The sequence below is a fragment of the Onychomys torridus genome, chromosome 12 (genome assembly GCF_903995425.1).
Source record: "Onychomys torridus chromosome 12, mOncTor1.1, whole genome shotgun sequence".
NCBI lineage: Eukaryota > Metazoa > Chordata > Mammalia > Rodentia > Cricetidae > Onychomys > Onychomys torridus.
In genome coordinates this window covers 23,730,222-23,747,404 of record NC_050454.1, presented here as the reverse complement: position 1 = coordinate 23,747,404, position 17,183 = coordinate 23,730,222, and the positions used below count along the sequence as shown (strand labels likewise).

General features: G+C 40.7%; 1 protein-coding gene across 4 annotated transcripts in view; it reads left to right on the top strand.

The window, feature by feature from the left end:
• Positions 1-16,667, top strand: part of Gramd1c (GRAM domain containing 1C) — an 83,088-nt gene extending 66,421 nt beyond the window's left edge. For all 4 annotated transcript variants that reach the window (XM_036204207.1, XM_036204206.1, XM_036204204.1 and 1 more), the window contains 9 exons: positions 1,135-1,272; positions 6,154-6,272; positions 7,252-7,394; positions 8,412-8,515; positions 9,895-10,074; positions 11,256-11,313; positions 14,080-14,190; positions 14,453-14,558; positions 15,392-16,667. In XM_036204207.1, the coding sequence (XP_036060100.1) occupies positions 1,135-1,272; positions 6,154-6,272; positions 7,252-7,394; positions 8,412-8,515; positions 9,895-10,074; positions 11,256-11,313; positions 14,080-14,190; positions 14,453-14,558; positions 15,392-15,472 (1,040 nt within the window). In that variant the 3' untranslated portion in view covers positions 15,473-16,667. The remainder of the gene's footprint in view (positions 1-1,134; positions 1,273-6,153; positions 6,273-7,251; positions 7,395-8,411; positions 8,516-9,894; positions 10,075-11,255; positions 11,314-14,079; positions 14,191-14,452; positions 14,559-15,391) is intronic.
• Positions 16,668-17,183: the final 516 nt, after the last annotated feature.

The window sequence follows — 17,183 nt, the reverse complement described above, 5'->3', positions numbered from 1 at the left end:
TGCATGCTTTTCTGGTTTGTAGACCATGTCTTGTTTAACCACACTGGTTCCTGCAGGTTAATGTTGACACAGCCTTCACACAGATAACCCTGGGAGCTTGGCTTCTGACATTTGGGGCTCTTGTCATGGTTTTTTATTGTAGAAGATACGGCTTGAGATAATAACTAGTCACTGTCCACAGATCATTAACATTCTGTGCTGTGTTTTTTCACCATTTCCATTATGTGCCAGGCGTCTCTGCCTGCCCTTTGTATTTCTTTTTTTTCCCCCTTTTTTATGGTCTTTTCAGTTAGACTCTTTCTGGCAATGTAAAACAAAGGGTACTTTTTTGTGTGCTGGAGTGGATTCAAATTCCAGAGCAGTCAGTCCTGACCTCGGCATCTTAACAATTCTCTCTCCGCCGTAGAGGAAGATGATAATGTCACTTCTAATATGCACAAAGGACAGTATAAGGCTGAGAAGCATCAGTGCTGGACGTGATTAGCACAGTGGCTGACATAGAGAGGACTATGTGAACATCAGAAGAGGTGAACAGACATCAGTTCATTTGCTGTGGTAGTTTTCAGCAGATACTTAACTATCAAGTTCCCAGGGGGAACAAGTACTGTTCCGCTGGACATTATTCAGTTTGGGAGAATACTTTTCAGGAGGAATTGTTATTCCCACTTTAATGTAGGGTATTGAGAATACACTGTGAATGTAGTGATCACTGTCAGGGGCAGCCAGCAGTAAACCAAGTGAGATCATTTAGGCCAATGAGTTAGTGCATGCAGCAAATAGAACCGCCGAGGACTTAATATGTCCTGAATGTATTCAGTGGTATGACTTGAAATGGCTACAGTAGATGCTATTTCTTTTATCACTTATGAAACATTCATTTGCATGGTGTCTTATAGAAGGAGTTTGATATTATTCCAGTTAAGTATTTCTGCGCATGTGGGGTTTTAATAATTGAAGATGGTGATCTTATTTAGTCAACTACATATGCTTACGTTTAACATTATTCAAAAGTAAGACAATCACATTTAAAATCTGTTTTGTATCAAGACCAAAATAAAATACATCCCTCTCCCCAAATATTGAAATTACCTTTCCTTAATTTCTTCTCCTCTGGTTTGTGTTTTGTTTTTCTAGAAAATATTCCTGAGAAAGATCTTCAAGGAAGACTTTATATCAATCGAGTTTTTCACATCAGTGCTGAGAGAATGTTTGAATTGCTCTTCACTAGCTCACACTTTATGCAGAGATTTACTAATTCTAGAAATATAATAGGTTGGTCTTCTGTTCTTACCTAACAATGAATTTGGGAGGATTATCCTTAGAGGGTTGAAACTTATGGTGTGTGTGTGGGGGGGGGGGGGCGTGGCACTGAGACAGACTTTGATTTTAAGGTGCTGATTTTAAAACTGGGATTTAAATGTTTGGTTAAATTCACATGTGAACAATATAATTGTTTAATTAGGTAAGTGCTACTTAAAGTTGGATTTATACCCTTTAAAAAACTGCAGTTATAAAACAAAACAAAACAAAAAAAACCAACTGCAGTTATTCGTCAATGTACCTATTCGGTCGTCGAACCCAATTCGAAAGGGTTCCATTATGTGAGAACTGGATGCAGGTGGAGTGCAAACTGAAGCGACCACTTGGTCAAATGGCCTGGGGTATCTATTACAGCTATTAGTCCCCGGACTCCGTCCTTCCACTTGGAGGTACACGTTCATCAGAAGTGGGTGTGTGCACTCAGACAGACACATGCTGGGATCATAGGAGCATCCTTTATGACCTCAAACACCCATTAGTAATAGCTAACAAATGAAAGTTTCCACTAAAGAATTCTAAATACTCATGCAAATAACTGTGAATTCCCACTCAGAACTGTGAGTAAATCCCATGGACACAGAGTTAAGCAAAAGAAGGTAGATACAAAGTGTGCAGAGATACGGAAGTCAGTGTGGTCATTGCTGTTGTGGAGTGGTAGGTGGGTAAAGCCTGGAGGCTGATTTTGGATGCAGATAAGTTTTATTTAATAGTTGGAATAGTAGTGCCCGTGTGTGTTTCCTTGGTGAAAATAACGGAACCTGTTCTTATGATCACAATCCTGCAATATAACAAATCATACAGTTTTATGGAGCTGATTACAGTCCCAGAAGAATTTCACTGCTCATGTGATAAAAGCTTTACTTCATTAAATATGTCAAATACGTTTATAGTACATTATCAAATGTCACACACACACACACACACACACACACACACACACACACACACATTAGTTTTTCAAGACAGGGTTTCTCTGTGTAGTTTTTGGTGCCTTTCCTGATCAAGGCTGGCCTTGAACTCACAGAGATCTGCCTGACTCTGCCTCCCAAGTGCTGGGATTAAAGGCGTGTTCCACTGCCGCCCAGCCAGATATTTTTTAATTTTCGGAGTCAACCATATAAAATTAGAACACAATAGCAGTAGACATTTGTACAAGGTAAGCCATTTGACATGGTCAGTAGATCAATTCTATAACCTAAGGACTTTTGTTAACAATTAAGTTATTTGAGTCTTTCACAAAAGCACAAGTACATGTCCATAGGTAAGATCAATGATACGGAATCCAGGACCCAAAATGAATGTTCTTATTCACAGTAGAGAAGCAAAGGGATTCTGTTGCTAGGGAACTTTGTGATTACATCCTGAGTTTCATGGCTTTAAGAATAATTTTTCTATTTCCCATTAAAATATGGAATATCTAGGAAATGTAAGTTGTCCTCTGCCTAGTGGCTCATATTTAATTTAACTGTATCTCTTTTGAATCCATTTTGTACTTTGATATTCATTTCTGTCTAGAGGACTTGATACTTGTGAAGAGTTAGGTATGGTCTATCCCATATTTGCGAAGCCACAGCTGCTGATGTGGCATTGGCCTTTTTATGTCTTGGAAGCAGCACAGGTTATTAAAGTTGGTATGAAGAAAAGTTTGCTTTCTGCAGCACAACTGCATTTGTTGTCTAGTATCTATCTGGTTTCAACACGGATGGTTAGATCCACTCTCTGGTGTCATAAATAGCTTTGGGAACCAAAGGCTTCCGGCTTCCTCTAAAGTCTGGACAGTTATAGGCACATTACAGGGTAGTCCTGGAATGAGTCAAGAGGCTTTCTCCAAAGGATAGTTTGCTCATGACCATAATTCATACTGTTATTCTTAGAACCTGCTACCTGGTATTCTTTCTTTCTTTCCTTCTTCTCTTCTTCCCTTCCCCCTCCTGCTCCTCCTTCTTCATCTTCTTCTCTTTTTTTTTACAGTGTGCATGCATTCATCTTTTTTTACAGTGTGCATGCATTCATCTCTTTTTTTACAGTGTGCATGCATACTTGTGTGTGCATGTGGGTGTGTGTGGAGGTCAGAAGACAACTTGTAAGAGTTGGTTTTCTCCTTCCATCTTGTGGGTTTAGAAAATCAAACTTGGGTTGGCAGGGTCGGTGCCAAGCATCTTTACCTGCTGTAATGGTTGGAATGAAAAATGTCCCCTATCAGCATTTGAATACCAGGTCTCCAGGTGGTGGCGCTGTTTGCAGAGGCTATAGAATTATTAGGAAGTATATAGTCTTGCTGGAGGAAGTATGTTACTTGGGGCTAGGGTCATGGTATTCTATCAAGGCAACAAAATAACTAAGATAACCTCCTGAGCCATCTCACCAGCCCCATAGATATAATTTATCTTAATAAGGAACTTTTAAATTGGCAGTCTCTTTAATTTCTATTTACAGTTGCATGGCATCATTTCTAATTAAAAACTCAATTTAAAATACTTTTCATTTACATTTACATAAACGTAAACCTTCAGAGCAGCTATATGACTAGTATAATAACATCCATATTTGCTTTACCTGGGCTTCTGAGATTTTAAAGTTGTGATGAAATGTACGATATAAAGCTTTATAAGCTAACAGTTCAGAGGCATTACATACATCCATCACTGTGTAGCTATCACCACATTCAGCTCCAGACCATTCTCATCAACCCAAATGGAAACTCTGAACCTGTAAATGATAACTCTCCATTTGTCTCCTCGCCAGGTCTAAGGGACCATGGTTCCATTTTTGTATTTGTGAACTTAACTACTCAGGCCATTTCATATAAATGAATTTATGTAACAGTTGTCTTTTACTAATATCTTCAAGTCCATCCCTCCATGAGAGGACATGTAGCAGAATTCCACCTCTTGAAAAAGCATAATTTTATATTCCATGTATGCATATATAATACCACATTCTGTGTATTCATTCATCCATTCATGGCTTGTTTATAACATTTAGCTACTGTAAAAGAAGCACTGCCCTGGCCATTCATAAGCAAACATCTACTTAAGTCCTCATTTTGATTTCTGCTCACTGTATGTTAGTTGTCTAGAAGCAGATTGTTGCATCACAGGGTGACTTGGTTTATTTTCTTTGAGGCTCAGCCATTCTGTGTTCTATAATTGCACCATTCTACAGTCCCACTGGCAGTGCAGAGAGACTCTTGGTTTTGCCACAGAATCTACTTCTAGTATTATGTAGTAGCCACACTCATGGGTATAAAGCTTCACCAATTTAGATCATTTGTTTATCAAAAACAAGAGATTCTTAAAGAATTCTGCAATTCCTATCCTCTTCTTCTTCTTTTTTTTTTTTTTTTTTTTTTTAGCTGAGGATCGAACCCAGGGCTAGGCTTACTAGGCAAGCGCTCTACCACTGAGCTAAATACCCAACCCTCCTTTTCATTTTTTTTTTTTTACATTAGCTCCATTAAAAAAAAAAAAAGATAGGGTATCCTTTTGTCTGTTGCTATTTTCTTACAATTTCATTCTTGATGTTTCATCTGACAAAGAACTTTACTTCAGTATTGAGGGAAGGCTGACTCTTCCAATATGATGCCAATCAGAGGGTGTTCTGGCAAATAATGAGTAATAGGCCTTGTTGGTAGCGTGCTAAAAATCCAAGTGTGACATGCATGGGAAAATAGATCTTGATTGTTGCTTTATTTTAATTGAATGAATCTTCAATAACGGGATTCAATGATAATTGTTGAGCCTGTTTCTGATTAACAGTGGATTTTTCTTGTGTTTTCCTGGAGTAGGCTGACATATGACTTTTTGTCTGGTTGGTTTTTATTTTTTTACTCTTTAGCTCTTTGCTCTTTACTCTTTAGGAAGCCTGACACCCAGCTCTCAAATAAATTACACACGAGACTTACTATTACTTATAAATGCCGGCCTTAGCTTGGTTTGTTTCTAGCCAGTTTTTCTTAAATTATCCCGTCTACCTTTTGCCTCTGGGCTTTTACCTTTCTTTATTTTGTTTCCTTTGTTCTCTCTGTCTGGCTGTGAAGCTGGGTGGCTAGACCCTTGCGTCCTCCTGTGCTCCTTTTCTTGTTCCTTGATCCTGTAGGGATCCTGCCCTCACTCTTCCTGGTCTGGCGTCTTAGGTCATCAGTGGGTGCGGGCAACTGTATACCTGCCTTATAAAGCTGGATGCAGACCCCCATGCTCTCTGCTCTGCTCCCTCCCCCCATTTCCCTCCTCCACCAGGCCTGGCTCTCTCCATTTCTCCCCCCACTTCCCTCTTAATAAAGCTCTAAAAAGTACCACTGGGTTCTGTTGTGACTGTGACCTTCCCGAGGTAACCATCACCTATTACTATCAGGTCCTCTCTTCCCAAGTTTCCCCTTCTATTTATCCTCTCTGTCTGCCAGCCCTGCCTATTCTTTCTCCTGCCTTGCTATTGACCATTCAGCTCTTTATTAGACCATCAGGTATTTTAGACAGGCACAGTAACACAGCTTCACAGAGTTAAACACAACATAAAAGAATGTAACAAATCTTTGCATCATTAAAACAAATGTTCCACAGCGTAAACAAATGTAATACATCTTAAAATAATATTCCACAACATATGACCAAATAATTTGAAAAAGTACTTAATACAAATTAAGTGTATTTTTTAATGAATGCTTAAACATGTTGTATTTATAGCATATGCTGAGTGGTAGACTCAATGGTGTGTGATATCTTTTTAAATGTAGTAAAACTTTGACAGATACTCAAGGATTGCTTCTAAATATTTATATAATTTCCAAACTACACCTTTGATTCAACTTAAAGTTTCTGCGTTTGCTCTGATTAGATGTGGTATCTACCCCCTGGACAATTGAGTCCGGAGGCGATCAGCTGAGAACCATGACCTACACTATAGTCCTCAGTAACCCACTTACAGGAAAATGTACCGCTGCCACGGAAAAGCAGGTATGTGACTCTGTCAGGCTTCCAGAGGAGTCATGCCCCTAGTGTGAGAGATGATGCCTGCCACAGGCAACAACTTATGAGACAGTTTTACCCAATCTCTGGCAAGGAATGATGAACTGTCACAGGTCAATTTATAGGATCATGTCGGGGAGAAAGCCAAAGAGCTGGATGGCTGCTGTAACATAGGGGAAGCATGGGAGTTTTAAAAACTAAGTACCAGCCATACTCTTCTGTAGGACTGGTGAGGCACTGGCTTAGAGTGGACCAGGTTGGGCCAGCCTGAGCAGGAGGATTGTGATATGCCGTACCTTGCAAACAGCTGTGAACACCGAAGGTGGTTGTAGTTTTTTCCATCAGTGTCAAAGCGAATGAGACTCCTTATCTTTCATAACACTTCAGTAGATTGTCACATATACAGGAAGAGATCAGAATTTTGGTATAGGAGAGTCTTCCATCAACTTAGAAGCCAGTCCTTCTTCCTTCCAGGGTGGGTACAAGAGGGGTTAAAATGAGAAAGGTTCCACAGATCCCCCAAATCTGTTGAGGGAAAGTGATGTTCTGTCCAGTGGCTCCATTTCTTTGCTTTTTTGTTTTCCTTTGATGATGTTTAGTTTTGTTTTTTGTTTTAGCTGAGGATCGAACCCAGGGCCTTGTGCTTGCTAGGCAAGCACTCTACCACTGAGCTAAATCTCCAACCCGACATTTAGTTTTGTTAAGCTTTGATGAATGTGCGAGTTGTGGTACTTGTATTATTCAATTGATTTTTAAATTGTCAATTTAATGTTTAACTTAAAACGCATTATAGCCAATAAACACAGAAAGATGATGTGATTTATTTCTCATTCTGCCCTAGCTTGTCATAAGATTTTTGATGTCTGTTGTATTTGTGAGAAGGAATTTCAGTATATATGTTCTAAATTGCCGAGAACATAAAAATATTGAAAATATGCATGTAAGTGTTTTTATCTTATTTTGGCAGACACTGTATAAAGAAAGTCGGGAAGCACAATTTTATTTAGTAGATGCAGAAGTACTGACACATGATGTTCCCTACCACGACTACTTCTATACGTTGACTAGATACTGTATTGTCCGATCTGCAAAGCAGAGATGCAGGCTGAGGTGAGGTGTTGCAAGTGTGTGGTTTAAAGTAGACTACGGTATGTGGTATAACATTAGCCCTGAATTCTTAGTCAAGCACAACAAAGCTTTTACTTCTTGCCTAAATGATGTGGCCAGAAGTGGTCAGGAGAAGGGTGGAAATCCTCACTCAAGACTGAAACTGATAAAGGCTTGAGATTCTGGGCTACACAGTCTAGAACAAGTGTCCTTCAGGTGACACAGGAAGAAAAAGTGTAGAATTGGCCACAACCAGTTACATGACCCAGTCTAAGGGCCACAGGGGCCAGAGTTCCAAAGGAACACATGGTGGGCAGCAAGGACCCTGCTGCAGTGGGAAGTGAAGAATACTGGTGCCTTGATGAGCCATGGCCAGCCTAGGCTTTGCTCAGTGCTGATTTATAGACTTCCTTCCAACTAGTGTGTCATCACTAGAGATCTGCTGCCCAATCCCAGGCACTTAGAAATGTATTTAATCTCAATCTCTCTCCCTCTCTCCCCCTCCCTCCTCCCCTCCCTCTTTCCCTCCTTCTCTCCCTCCCTCCCTCTCTCCCTCCTCTTCCTTTCCTTTCCTTAAAAAAACAAAACAAAGAGCAGGGTTTCTCTGTATAGTTCTAGCTGTCCTCGAACTCACTCTGTAGACCAGGCTGGTCTCGAACTCACAGAGATCCATTTGGCTCTGCCTCCTGAGTGCTGGGATTAAAGGTGTGCGCCACCACTGCCAGCTTAATTTCTTAGCATTTATTGAAGCCTTCATTGCTATTTAGGTGAGGGTAGAGTATTACCATTTAATGGGGTTTATTAGCGGCTCATAATTTTTTTTTTTAAAGAAGAACAAGTATTATTTTATAATAGTAATGACATTTCATTCTTTCGGCTTTCCACAGAATGCCATCTTACGTTTCATTGCAGTGGGATAGCTAAAGTAGTCTATGGCCACACTCCCCTGAACTCACCTGATTTCTTCTGCTGGCTAAAGTCTCTCTCTAAAGAAATATTCTTTCCTTCTCATCCTCTTAGAGTTTCCACAGACTTGAAATACAGGAAACAGCCATGGGGCATTATCAAGTCTTTAATTGAGAAGAATTCCTGGAGTTCACTGGAGAACTATTTCAAACAGCTTGGTCTGTAAAGTTTTGATGCATCTGTTTTTTTGTTTTTGTTTTTTGTTTGTTTGTTTGTTTTGTTTTGTTTTGAATCAAGGTCACATTTACTAGCAAATGGGCTGTTCTTCATTAGGACATGTAGAGGCCAGGAGATGCTCCTGGATGCACTGAAGTGGCTTCAGTGCCTTACTTGCTCTGTCGATTGCAGGCTTTTAAAATGTCAGCTATGGTTGCTCTAACAGCACTTACTGAGCACTTATTATATGCCTGTCACACAATTAAAGTGTACATCACAGTGTTAACATTTCATACTTGTAACAGCCCTGTGAAGTATAGCTATGATTGGGTTTTCCCATTTTACTCCAGAGAAAATCAAAGCAGTCTGGCTAAGGGACTTGTCCAAGATCACACACTGCTTGCCTTTGCAAGGAGCCGGGAGGCTGACCCCAGCGAGGGATTACAAAACTAGGTATAGACCCACCTGTCCTCTCTCACATCTGCAGAGCCTCAGGCCACAGCTGCCTTCTTCTGGCTGCAGCTTTCCTGGGCTTACGTGGGCCCGATTGGCAATGGTGCTCTGTTTATATATGGATTTGGTGGAGGTGGATACTGGTGGCTGGCCGTGAGAAGCAATGCAGCTGTTGTGCTGGGATATTTCTTAATATATACACAAGGGAACACCGCACATATGTGAACATAATTAATTTTACCGAAGGAAAAGCTGGAGGCCAATTGGCTCAAGCGACTTAGGCTGCATGGTTTATTTTGCTGGCCATTTGTCCTCTGGCTCTTTTCCCTTTGACTGTTTCGTTATTAAACTTCTCAACAGTAACAGAGAACATGAAGCTTAAACATTAGCTTGGCCACTGGGTGATGAGCTTTCGATGAATAAGCTGAGAGAGGAAAGGGTTGAAATCGATGACAAAAATGGGCTTTGTAGGTTGTTTGGAGATTCCCCTTGCCAATGTTTCTTTCCAGACCTTAGTACTTCTACACAGTACTCTTTGCTTTGGGGTTAGGACACACTAGACCCTATCTCGGAACCCTTTCTAACGATCTCATGGAAGTGTGCGGAGCTGTTGTTTCCATAACTGAAGCCATTATGTGAATATTTAATATAGCACGTAGCAGGTTTCCACAGATGATCCTATCATTTATTGATACACATTCTTCCTAGAATAATGAAGCCTCATTATAGGGCCATTATACTCTCTAAAGCTTTTAATTAAGAATAAAATTTGAATCTCGCCTGTAAAACCTAAGATATGGTTAGGTTCAAACAAGTACACCTGTGCATGCACACATGCGTGGACACACACACACACACACACACTACTTGGGTCTTATAGTTGAGAAGGCTTCCTCCTTATCCTATTGTTTTAAAATTTTCGTCTTAGAATCGGATTTATTAATGGAAGAGCCTGTGTTGAAGCAATCCATTGAAGACCCTGGGAAACTCAGTAACCTGCGACGGAGAAGGCGGACCTTGAACCGAACAACCACAGAAACGGTTCCTAAGCCGCCCTCCTCGCGTTCTCCGATAGATGTGGGCTTCGAGGCCAGAGGGGACATTACAGGTAGCTGTCTCTGCCAAACAGACCAAAGATTTTAGCCTGAGGATACATGAGGTGCCTCGTATTTATGAAGAATGTCGCTTAAGGAAGTCTGCCTTTCTCTCCTTTGCGGTCATATTTATTATACTCTGAGTTTCTTAACAAGACAGCTACTATAGAAGCCTAAAAGGAACAGTTGGGACATGGCAGGCATATGGCCAGTAAGAGTATTTTATTTGGCCCACAGAGCATTTAAACATTTTAGTTTGGCTGTACTGGTGCGAGCCGTTAATCCCAGCACTCAGAGACAGAGGCAGGCGGATCTCGGTGAAATTGAGGCCAGCTGGTCTGCCTGGTAAGTTCCAAGGCAGCCAGAACTACATACGGAGATACTGCCTCAAAAAAAGAAGAAAAAAAAAAAAAAAGAACAAAAGGATATTTAAATAAAATCTCGTCTGATGGCCCTGTACCAATCCCTTCCTAACAGCATTTGGGTTGGGGCTGCTTAGAGCTGCCCCTTCAGACTGTGCTGTCCCTAACATGAGCCACTAAACTCAAGCTTCTGGACAGCTCACTTGTTTATTTCCTGCTGAACACATACAGATACCTGATGTTTAACTCCGAGTGTAGTGTTGGGGGCTAGCCTAGGCAAACTGCAGAGACGGCACTTGATTTCCAGTCTTGCAGAATCCTCACTATTACTGCTGTTCCCACCCCTCAAGCTCCAAATCTGTCAGCCCTCCCTACGCTCTTACATTATCAAGCCCCCACTAGATGTTTAGTTTTGTGTAACTATGTCTAGCCACTGATTAAGATCAATGGCTTTTTGATTTTGAAATGTAAAGGTTTAGGTCACAGTGACTGGTGATTTTTTTTTTTTTTAAGGAGAGAAACACTGTATATCAACTCAACTGTTCTTAGCAGAGATAGTACTTAGCTGTCTATCATGTATTATGTATTGAATTATTTAATTTCATAATAAATTAACATATCTCAAAATTAAAGAATTGCCATGCGTTATCTCCTTTTAGGTTTGTTTCATATTTTACCCAGGATATCATGAGTTTTTTTTTTTTTTTTAAAGTGTAGAGACTTTACCCTAAATCATTTTGTCTTTACAAGTGACATATTTTTTCCAGTTAATTTCAGGTGATTATTAACTTTCAATAGTGTTCACAGTGCTTGCTCTCACCTTTCACCTACAGGAAAGAGAAAGACCGTGGATAGCTGTGACACCACTCTGATTATGGTGATGAGTGTTTTGTGAGTATCCGATGTACTTGCTTGGTGTATATCTCCATTCGTTTTTAAATCGTTCCTGAAAGAATTGGAAAGGCGTGTGTGTGTGTGTGTGTGTGTGTGTGTGTGTGTGTGTGTGTAAGAGTTTATTCTTATCTTATGTGTATTAGTGCTTTCCCTGTGTGTCTGTGTGTGCAGTGCCTATGGGGGACAGAAGAGGACGTGGATCCCTCGGAACTGAATTTACAGAGGTGTGAGCTGCCATGTGGGTGCTGGGAATGACACTCCAGAGCTCGGAAGAGCAGCCAGTGTCCTTAACCACTGGGCCATCTCAACAGCACCTGCATTTGTGTTTTACTGGGTAAAAATGGCCACCATTGACTATTGTTGACCTATAAAAACAGTCTTATAGGTTCTGGTACGATAGCTTTTCATGCATGATTTTTCAGAATTTTAAAACTTTAGGGAATATAAAACATACACTAAGCATTTAAACAAACAATTATGCTTATTGCTATGAACTCTGGGTTTTTATGGGCAGTCCTGTAAATTTAAAGAAAATACGTGCTAGAAAATTCCAATGAAATTATTCTACTTTGTCTAAATAGATCAGTGGTTCTCATTTTTATGTGGATAAGAATCCTTTGGAGTTTGCTAAAATGCAGAGTTTTCAGCCCTGGACTCAAAGGCTGATTCAGTTGACTTTGAATAGTGATCAGGAATTTTTAAAACATTTAACAGTTTTTAAAATGTATTTTTATGTGTCTGGGTGTTTTGCCTGCATGTCTTTCTGTGCACCACATGCATGCCTGGTGATTATGGAGGCCAGAAGTGATTGTCGGATCCCTTGGGACTGGAGTTGAGTCAGTTGTGAGCAGCCATGTGGGTGCTGGATATCAAACCTGGGTCCTCTGGTGATGACTTGTTTTTTTCTTTTGGGTTTTTGAGCCTGTCCTGGAACTCACAGATATCCGCCTGCCTCAGCCTCTGCCTCTGCCTCTGCCTCCCGAGTGCTGGGATCAAAGGCGTGCACCACCAGCTGCTAGTGATGAATTTTAAAGCACATACTCTAGGTTATTCTGAAATGAGTGATCTAAGCATCACATCATGAAAAATATTAAGCAATTAGTCTGAAGCTTTTGATGCACTATAGGAACCTAGATACCAAGGTTCATCTACAAGCTCTAATTCTTTTCTTTTCTTGGTTTTTTCGTTTGTTTTTTGTTTGTTTTTTGTTTTTTCAAGACAGGGTTTCTCTGTAGCTTTGGACCCTGTCTGGGAATTCACTTTACAGATCCGATTGGCTTCAGACTCGCAGAGATCTGATTAAAGGCATGCGCCGCCACCACCACCACTTAAATGAGCTCTAAATTGTACCTGGCTGCCTGGAGCCTTGGAGTCCCTTTGGTTATATGAGTGGTCCTGACTCCATGATAGATTGGCTGATCATTTTTGGAATGAAGCTCTTAGCTCCTTTTCCTTACTACAGATTTCAGAACAAGCAGAAAATACTTGTTATCCTTATTAGTGTTTGTTGTTTTTTGAGATAGGGGCTTACTACAAAGTCTTGGCTAGCTTGAACTATCTCATGATCCTCCTGCCTCAGCCTCTTTTATGCTGGGACAGTCTGCATACACCACTGCTCTCAGATCTCCCTTTGAGTTTTAGAAAGGGTTTTCAGATTCTAATTAAGTCAGTTTATGACAAATGATATGACAAATATCATGATATGACTTTTCAGGAAAATACATTTACATTCAAATATGGAAGAGTGTGTGTGTGTGTGTGCATATATCATCACTTCAGTGCCATGATAATTTCATAGACTTGATTTTGTTGCTTTTAGTTTTTTTCATGCACCATATGTATTTATATACTTTTCCGTTTTCTGTGCTGCCTGGAATCAAACCCAGGGTTCTTTCTGTTCATGCTAAGTAAGAACTCTGTCACTGAGCTATACCCTCATACCCAACAGGTCTAATTTGAGGCAGGTAAATCTTTTTTTAAAAAAAAAAATAAGACCTATGATACTACTTATCAGTTTGTATACATGTGTAATGAGGTCTGGATTAATTTGAAAGTCTGCTATTAAAAACAAAACATTACTTTTGCATGTTTACCATTATTAATATATATTTGGATTTATTTGATACTTCCTTTGTTCATGATTAACAAGGAGTCTTGTTAATATATATGCAATTTTTTTGCTTCCACTGGGAATAAAAGATAACATTGTGATGTCCCTAAAATCAGCTGCATATTGATCTTCATTTCATTTTTAAAATGCAGTATTATGGTGTGTAATTGCTTAGGCCAACATAACCCAAAAATAGACCCTGGAAGCTTACCTGGTAGATTTCTAAACTGAGTTGCACAACCCTGGCTGGGATTCCAGCAGAGACGAGGACAGGGCTCAGAAGCAACCAGTGAGCTGAGGTTGTTCAAGTACTTTTCTTATCACCCTAGTCATTTTCCATCATTTTCTTTGACACCCATGTAATATTTGAAGGTAATTATTTTATATGATGAAATGGGGATAATTTAAGTAGCAAGAAAATGGTCTAGACCATATACAGCTTTTGCATATATGTTTTTTTATTTTCCTCATTTTGGGTGGTGGAGGAGAGAGTTGGGGGGGGGCGAGTCTGGCTTTGTAGACCAAGCTGCCTTGTGGTCTTGAATCACAATAGATTCCCCCTGCCCCTGCCCTCTCTGGGAGCTGGGCTACCTCTGCAGAGAGGCCTGCAGTAGGCCATCGCCGGTTAACCAGCTGTCATCTGCCCTGTACAGTTTGCTATTGCTAGTTGTGCTGAATGTGACGCTGTTTCTGAAGTTGTCAAAGATAGAACACGCTGCTCAGTCTTTCTACCGGCTGCACCTCCAAGAAGAGAAATCTTTGAAGTAAGTCCCCTACCCCAGCCCGGGCTGTTTCCACCACCTGTTTCTTCGTCACAGAAAATTTAATTTTAGAAATTCTGGTCTGCTGTATCTTGTAGTCATACATGCTTAGTTTTATTTTATTTTATTTTTTTATTTTGTGCAGGGGTGGTGTTGGTGGGGTTTGATTTTGTGTTTTGTTTGCAATCCACGGGGCACAATAATTTCTGTAAATAATAAGGTCAGCAGCTATTTTCATGATTTGTAAGATTTTCTTTTCTTCCAGTTTAGCCTCTGATAGGTTCTCAAGAACAGAAAATATTCAAAAGAACAAAGATCAGGCCCACCGTTTAAAAGGAGTGCTCCAAGATTCCATAGTGATGTTGGAACAGGTAGGCCAGTCTGCTGTTCCCCAGGGGTGTGAATGGGCGGGTCCTCAGCCAGTCCTCTTTAGAAGTACCTTCTTTACAGTTGCTTAGCAACTCTCTCCTCCCACTTTATCATCCTCTCAGTGGTTGACCAGGCCTTATAGAGAAGAGAAACCTTCTCTTTTTCTTCTATAACCGTAACTAGAAATTATCCTATCCTTCAACCCTGTGTTCTCTGTGACTAGTTCTAGGAACATTTTGGCTCAGCATTGTGTACTCCATGTTTAGCACAGGGCCTAGCATGAAACAGGTACTCCAGGTTTGTTGAACAGATGAACGAATACAGGAAGGAAGAAGATAATATTTCTTGGTCTCACGTTGCTTCCAATTTTATCAGAGAAGTCAATTGTCCAGTAGGTTTTCAAATCTGTTTTGAAAAGTACCAAATCAAGTAGGATAGAAGTGGGAAGTAGGGTAGCACTCCCGGAGTAAGTCCAGAGGCAGGGTCTTCCGGGAAGGTTATATGGGGCCTGTAGGCATAGGTAAGGGTAAGGACTGTGAAGGGGATGCCGGATGGATTAGGAAGACGTGGCTTAGCTTCGGGGCTCAAGGTGTTCAGGGGAGAGAGAGTGAAGAGACCGCTGAGCCTTGACAAACATCTAAGAGAACAAACCTTTCCCTTTGGATAATGAGATGGACTTCCTGGAAAGCAAGCGCAGCCTTCCAGCACCTGGGAAGCGGGCCGTAGAATTCACGCAGCAGAGACAGGAGAATCAGGCATTTGGTGGTCAATGTTCTACTTTTGGAGTAAAACAACCAATAAGAATTGAAGTCTGACTTTACCCTTTTGCTTGCAGCTGAAGAGTTCGCTCCTTATGCTTCAGAAAACCTTTGACTTGCTAAATAGGAACAAGACTGGGGTGGCTGCAGAGAGCTAGTGCGAGATGAGCCACCTGGGCCTACAAGACAACCTCCGGGAGGAAATGGAGGAAGAAACCTGTTACTGTCACAGGGACATTTCTGATATTTTTATTGCTGGATTTCTACTAGAACTTATTTAAATAACATTTACTTGGTGATTTCCCTCCAATAGCCTTCAGACTCTGTCTGTTCACGTCTTACAGATATTTTTAAACTGTGAATTTCTCCAGTGAACCATGAAATATATTTTAGAATTGAAGTCCTGTGCCGCAAAAGGGGAAGGGAGCCACCCTGCACACGGTGGCTTCTCTTCTATACTGAGGCTTGTAACTTGACCCTTTAAATTTATCTGTTAGCACAGACTCCCTGTGTGCCCAGTGGGCTGTGTTCATCACTGCTGCGTTTAAGAGCCTAAAAAGCTAAAGAAGAAACCACTCAATCATTTCTCACTGTAGAGGGTCAGTTTCTAGGCCTGTACATTCCAGGTTTGTGTCTTTAAATACTACAGTCTCTTCATGGATCTGGCATTGAAGGTCAGTGGTCAAACCCTTTGAACCTCTGTGTTTTCTGAAAGATTCATGGGCCATGTTGTATCTTACTGAAGGAATACACACACACACCCCTTATATGTACCAAAGGTGAGATTCTTCATATATCAGACAGGACAGTAATTTAGGAGAAGGCAGTATGTAGGATACCAATGCTCAGAATGAACTATTTTTAGTTTTAGAAGCGAGAAGATTATGATAAAACCTTGGCATTTCATGAAGGGTCAAATGAATCCATGAACCCTGCTTGGATTCAGCTTAGCAGTGCCCATGGTGGAAGTGACCCATCTGATTGAAAATAATCTATCATTTTTCATTCTTTACACATGTGTGTAGTTTGTCTTGTTGGCAAATCACAAACTGGGCTCCACAATAAAGGCTGTGGGGGCACTTGAGCTCCACAATAAAGCCTGTAGGGTACATGCACACTGACTGAAGAGGCACAAGCTTGGGCTTTCAGGAATGCTGCTTAGGCATTTACCTCCGCACGAGAGGGTGCAAAAATAAGGACTTTGGAACCTGACTTGAAACCAGCTCCGACCCTCAGGATTTAGGAAAAGTTCAGGACATATTTATTGTTTTGTTCTCTAGAGGTCTTTCTTTGGAATATGCACATCATGCACACATACTACATGTTTTTTTTTTGTTTGTTTGTTTTTTGAGACAGGGTGTCTCTGTGTAGTTCTGGCTATCCTGGAACTTGCCTTGTAGACCAGGCTGGCCTTGCACTCACAGAGATCTGCCTGCCTCTGCCTCCTGAGTGCTGCTGGGATTAAAGGTGAGCGCCACCACCCCCGAGCATCTATTCTTCTTGTTTGAACAACCATTACCTTTAGTGGAACATTTCCCCAATGTCACCAGAGCCCAATGGCATGGCTAACAACATTTCTGAGATGCCTGCAAAGAAAGAAAATACTGGCTAGAGGGAAGTGGGTTTCTCTGGATCAGTCCCAACTAATCTACCTGCAAGGGGGTGCAGAGTAATAACTCCCATTTGTTTTGTTTTTGCTAAGGACATATGAAGTATCTAGCTGTGAGCAACAGAGACTGGACTGAAATTATTAAATTCAGAAAAATGTTAACTGTCAAAGTGAATGTTTTTGTGGTTTCTCTCAAACTACTTTATAATATACCTCAAAAGATTACCAACGTTGCTTTGTAGATAAGACTATGTATGCAG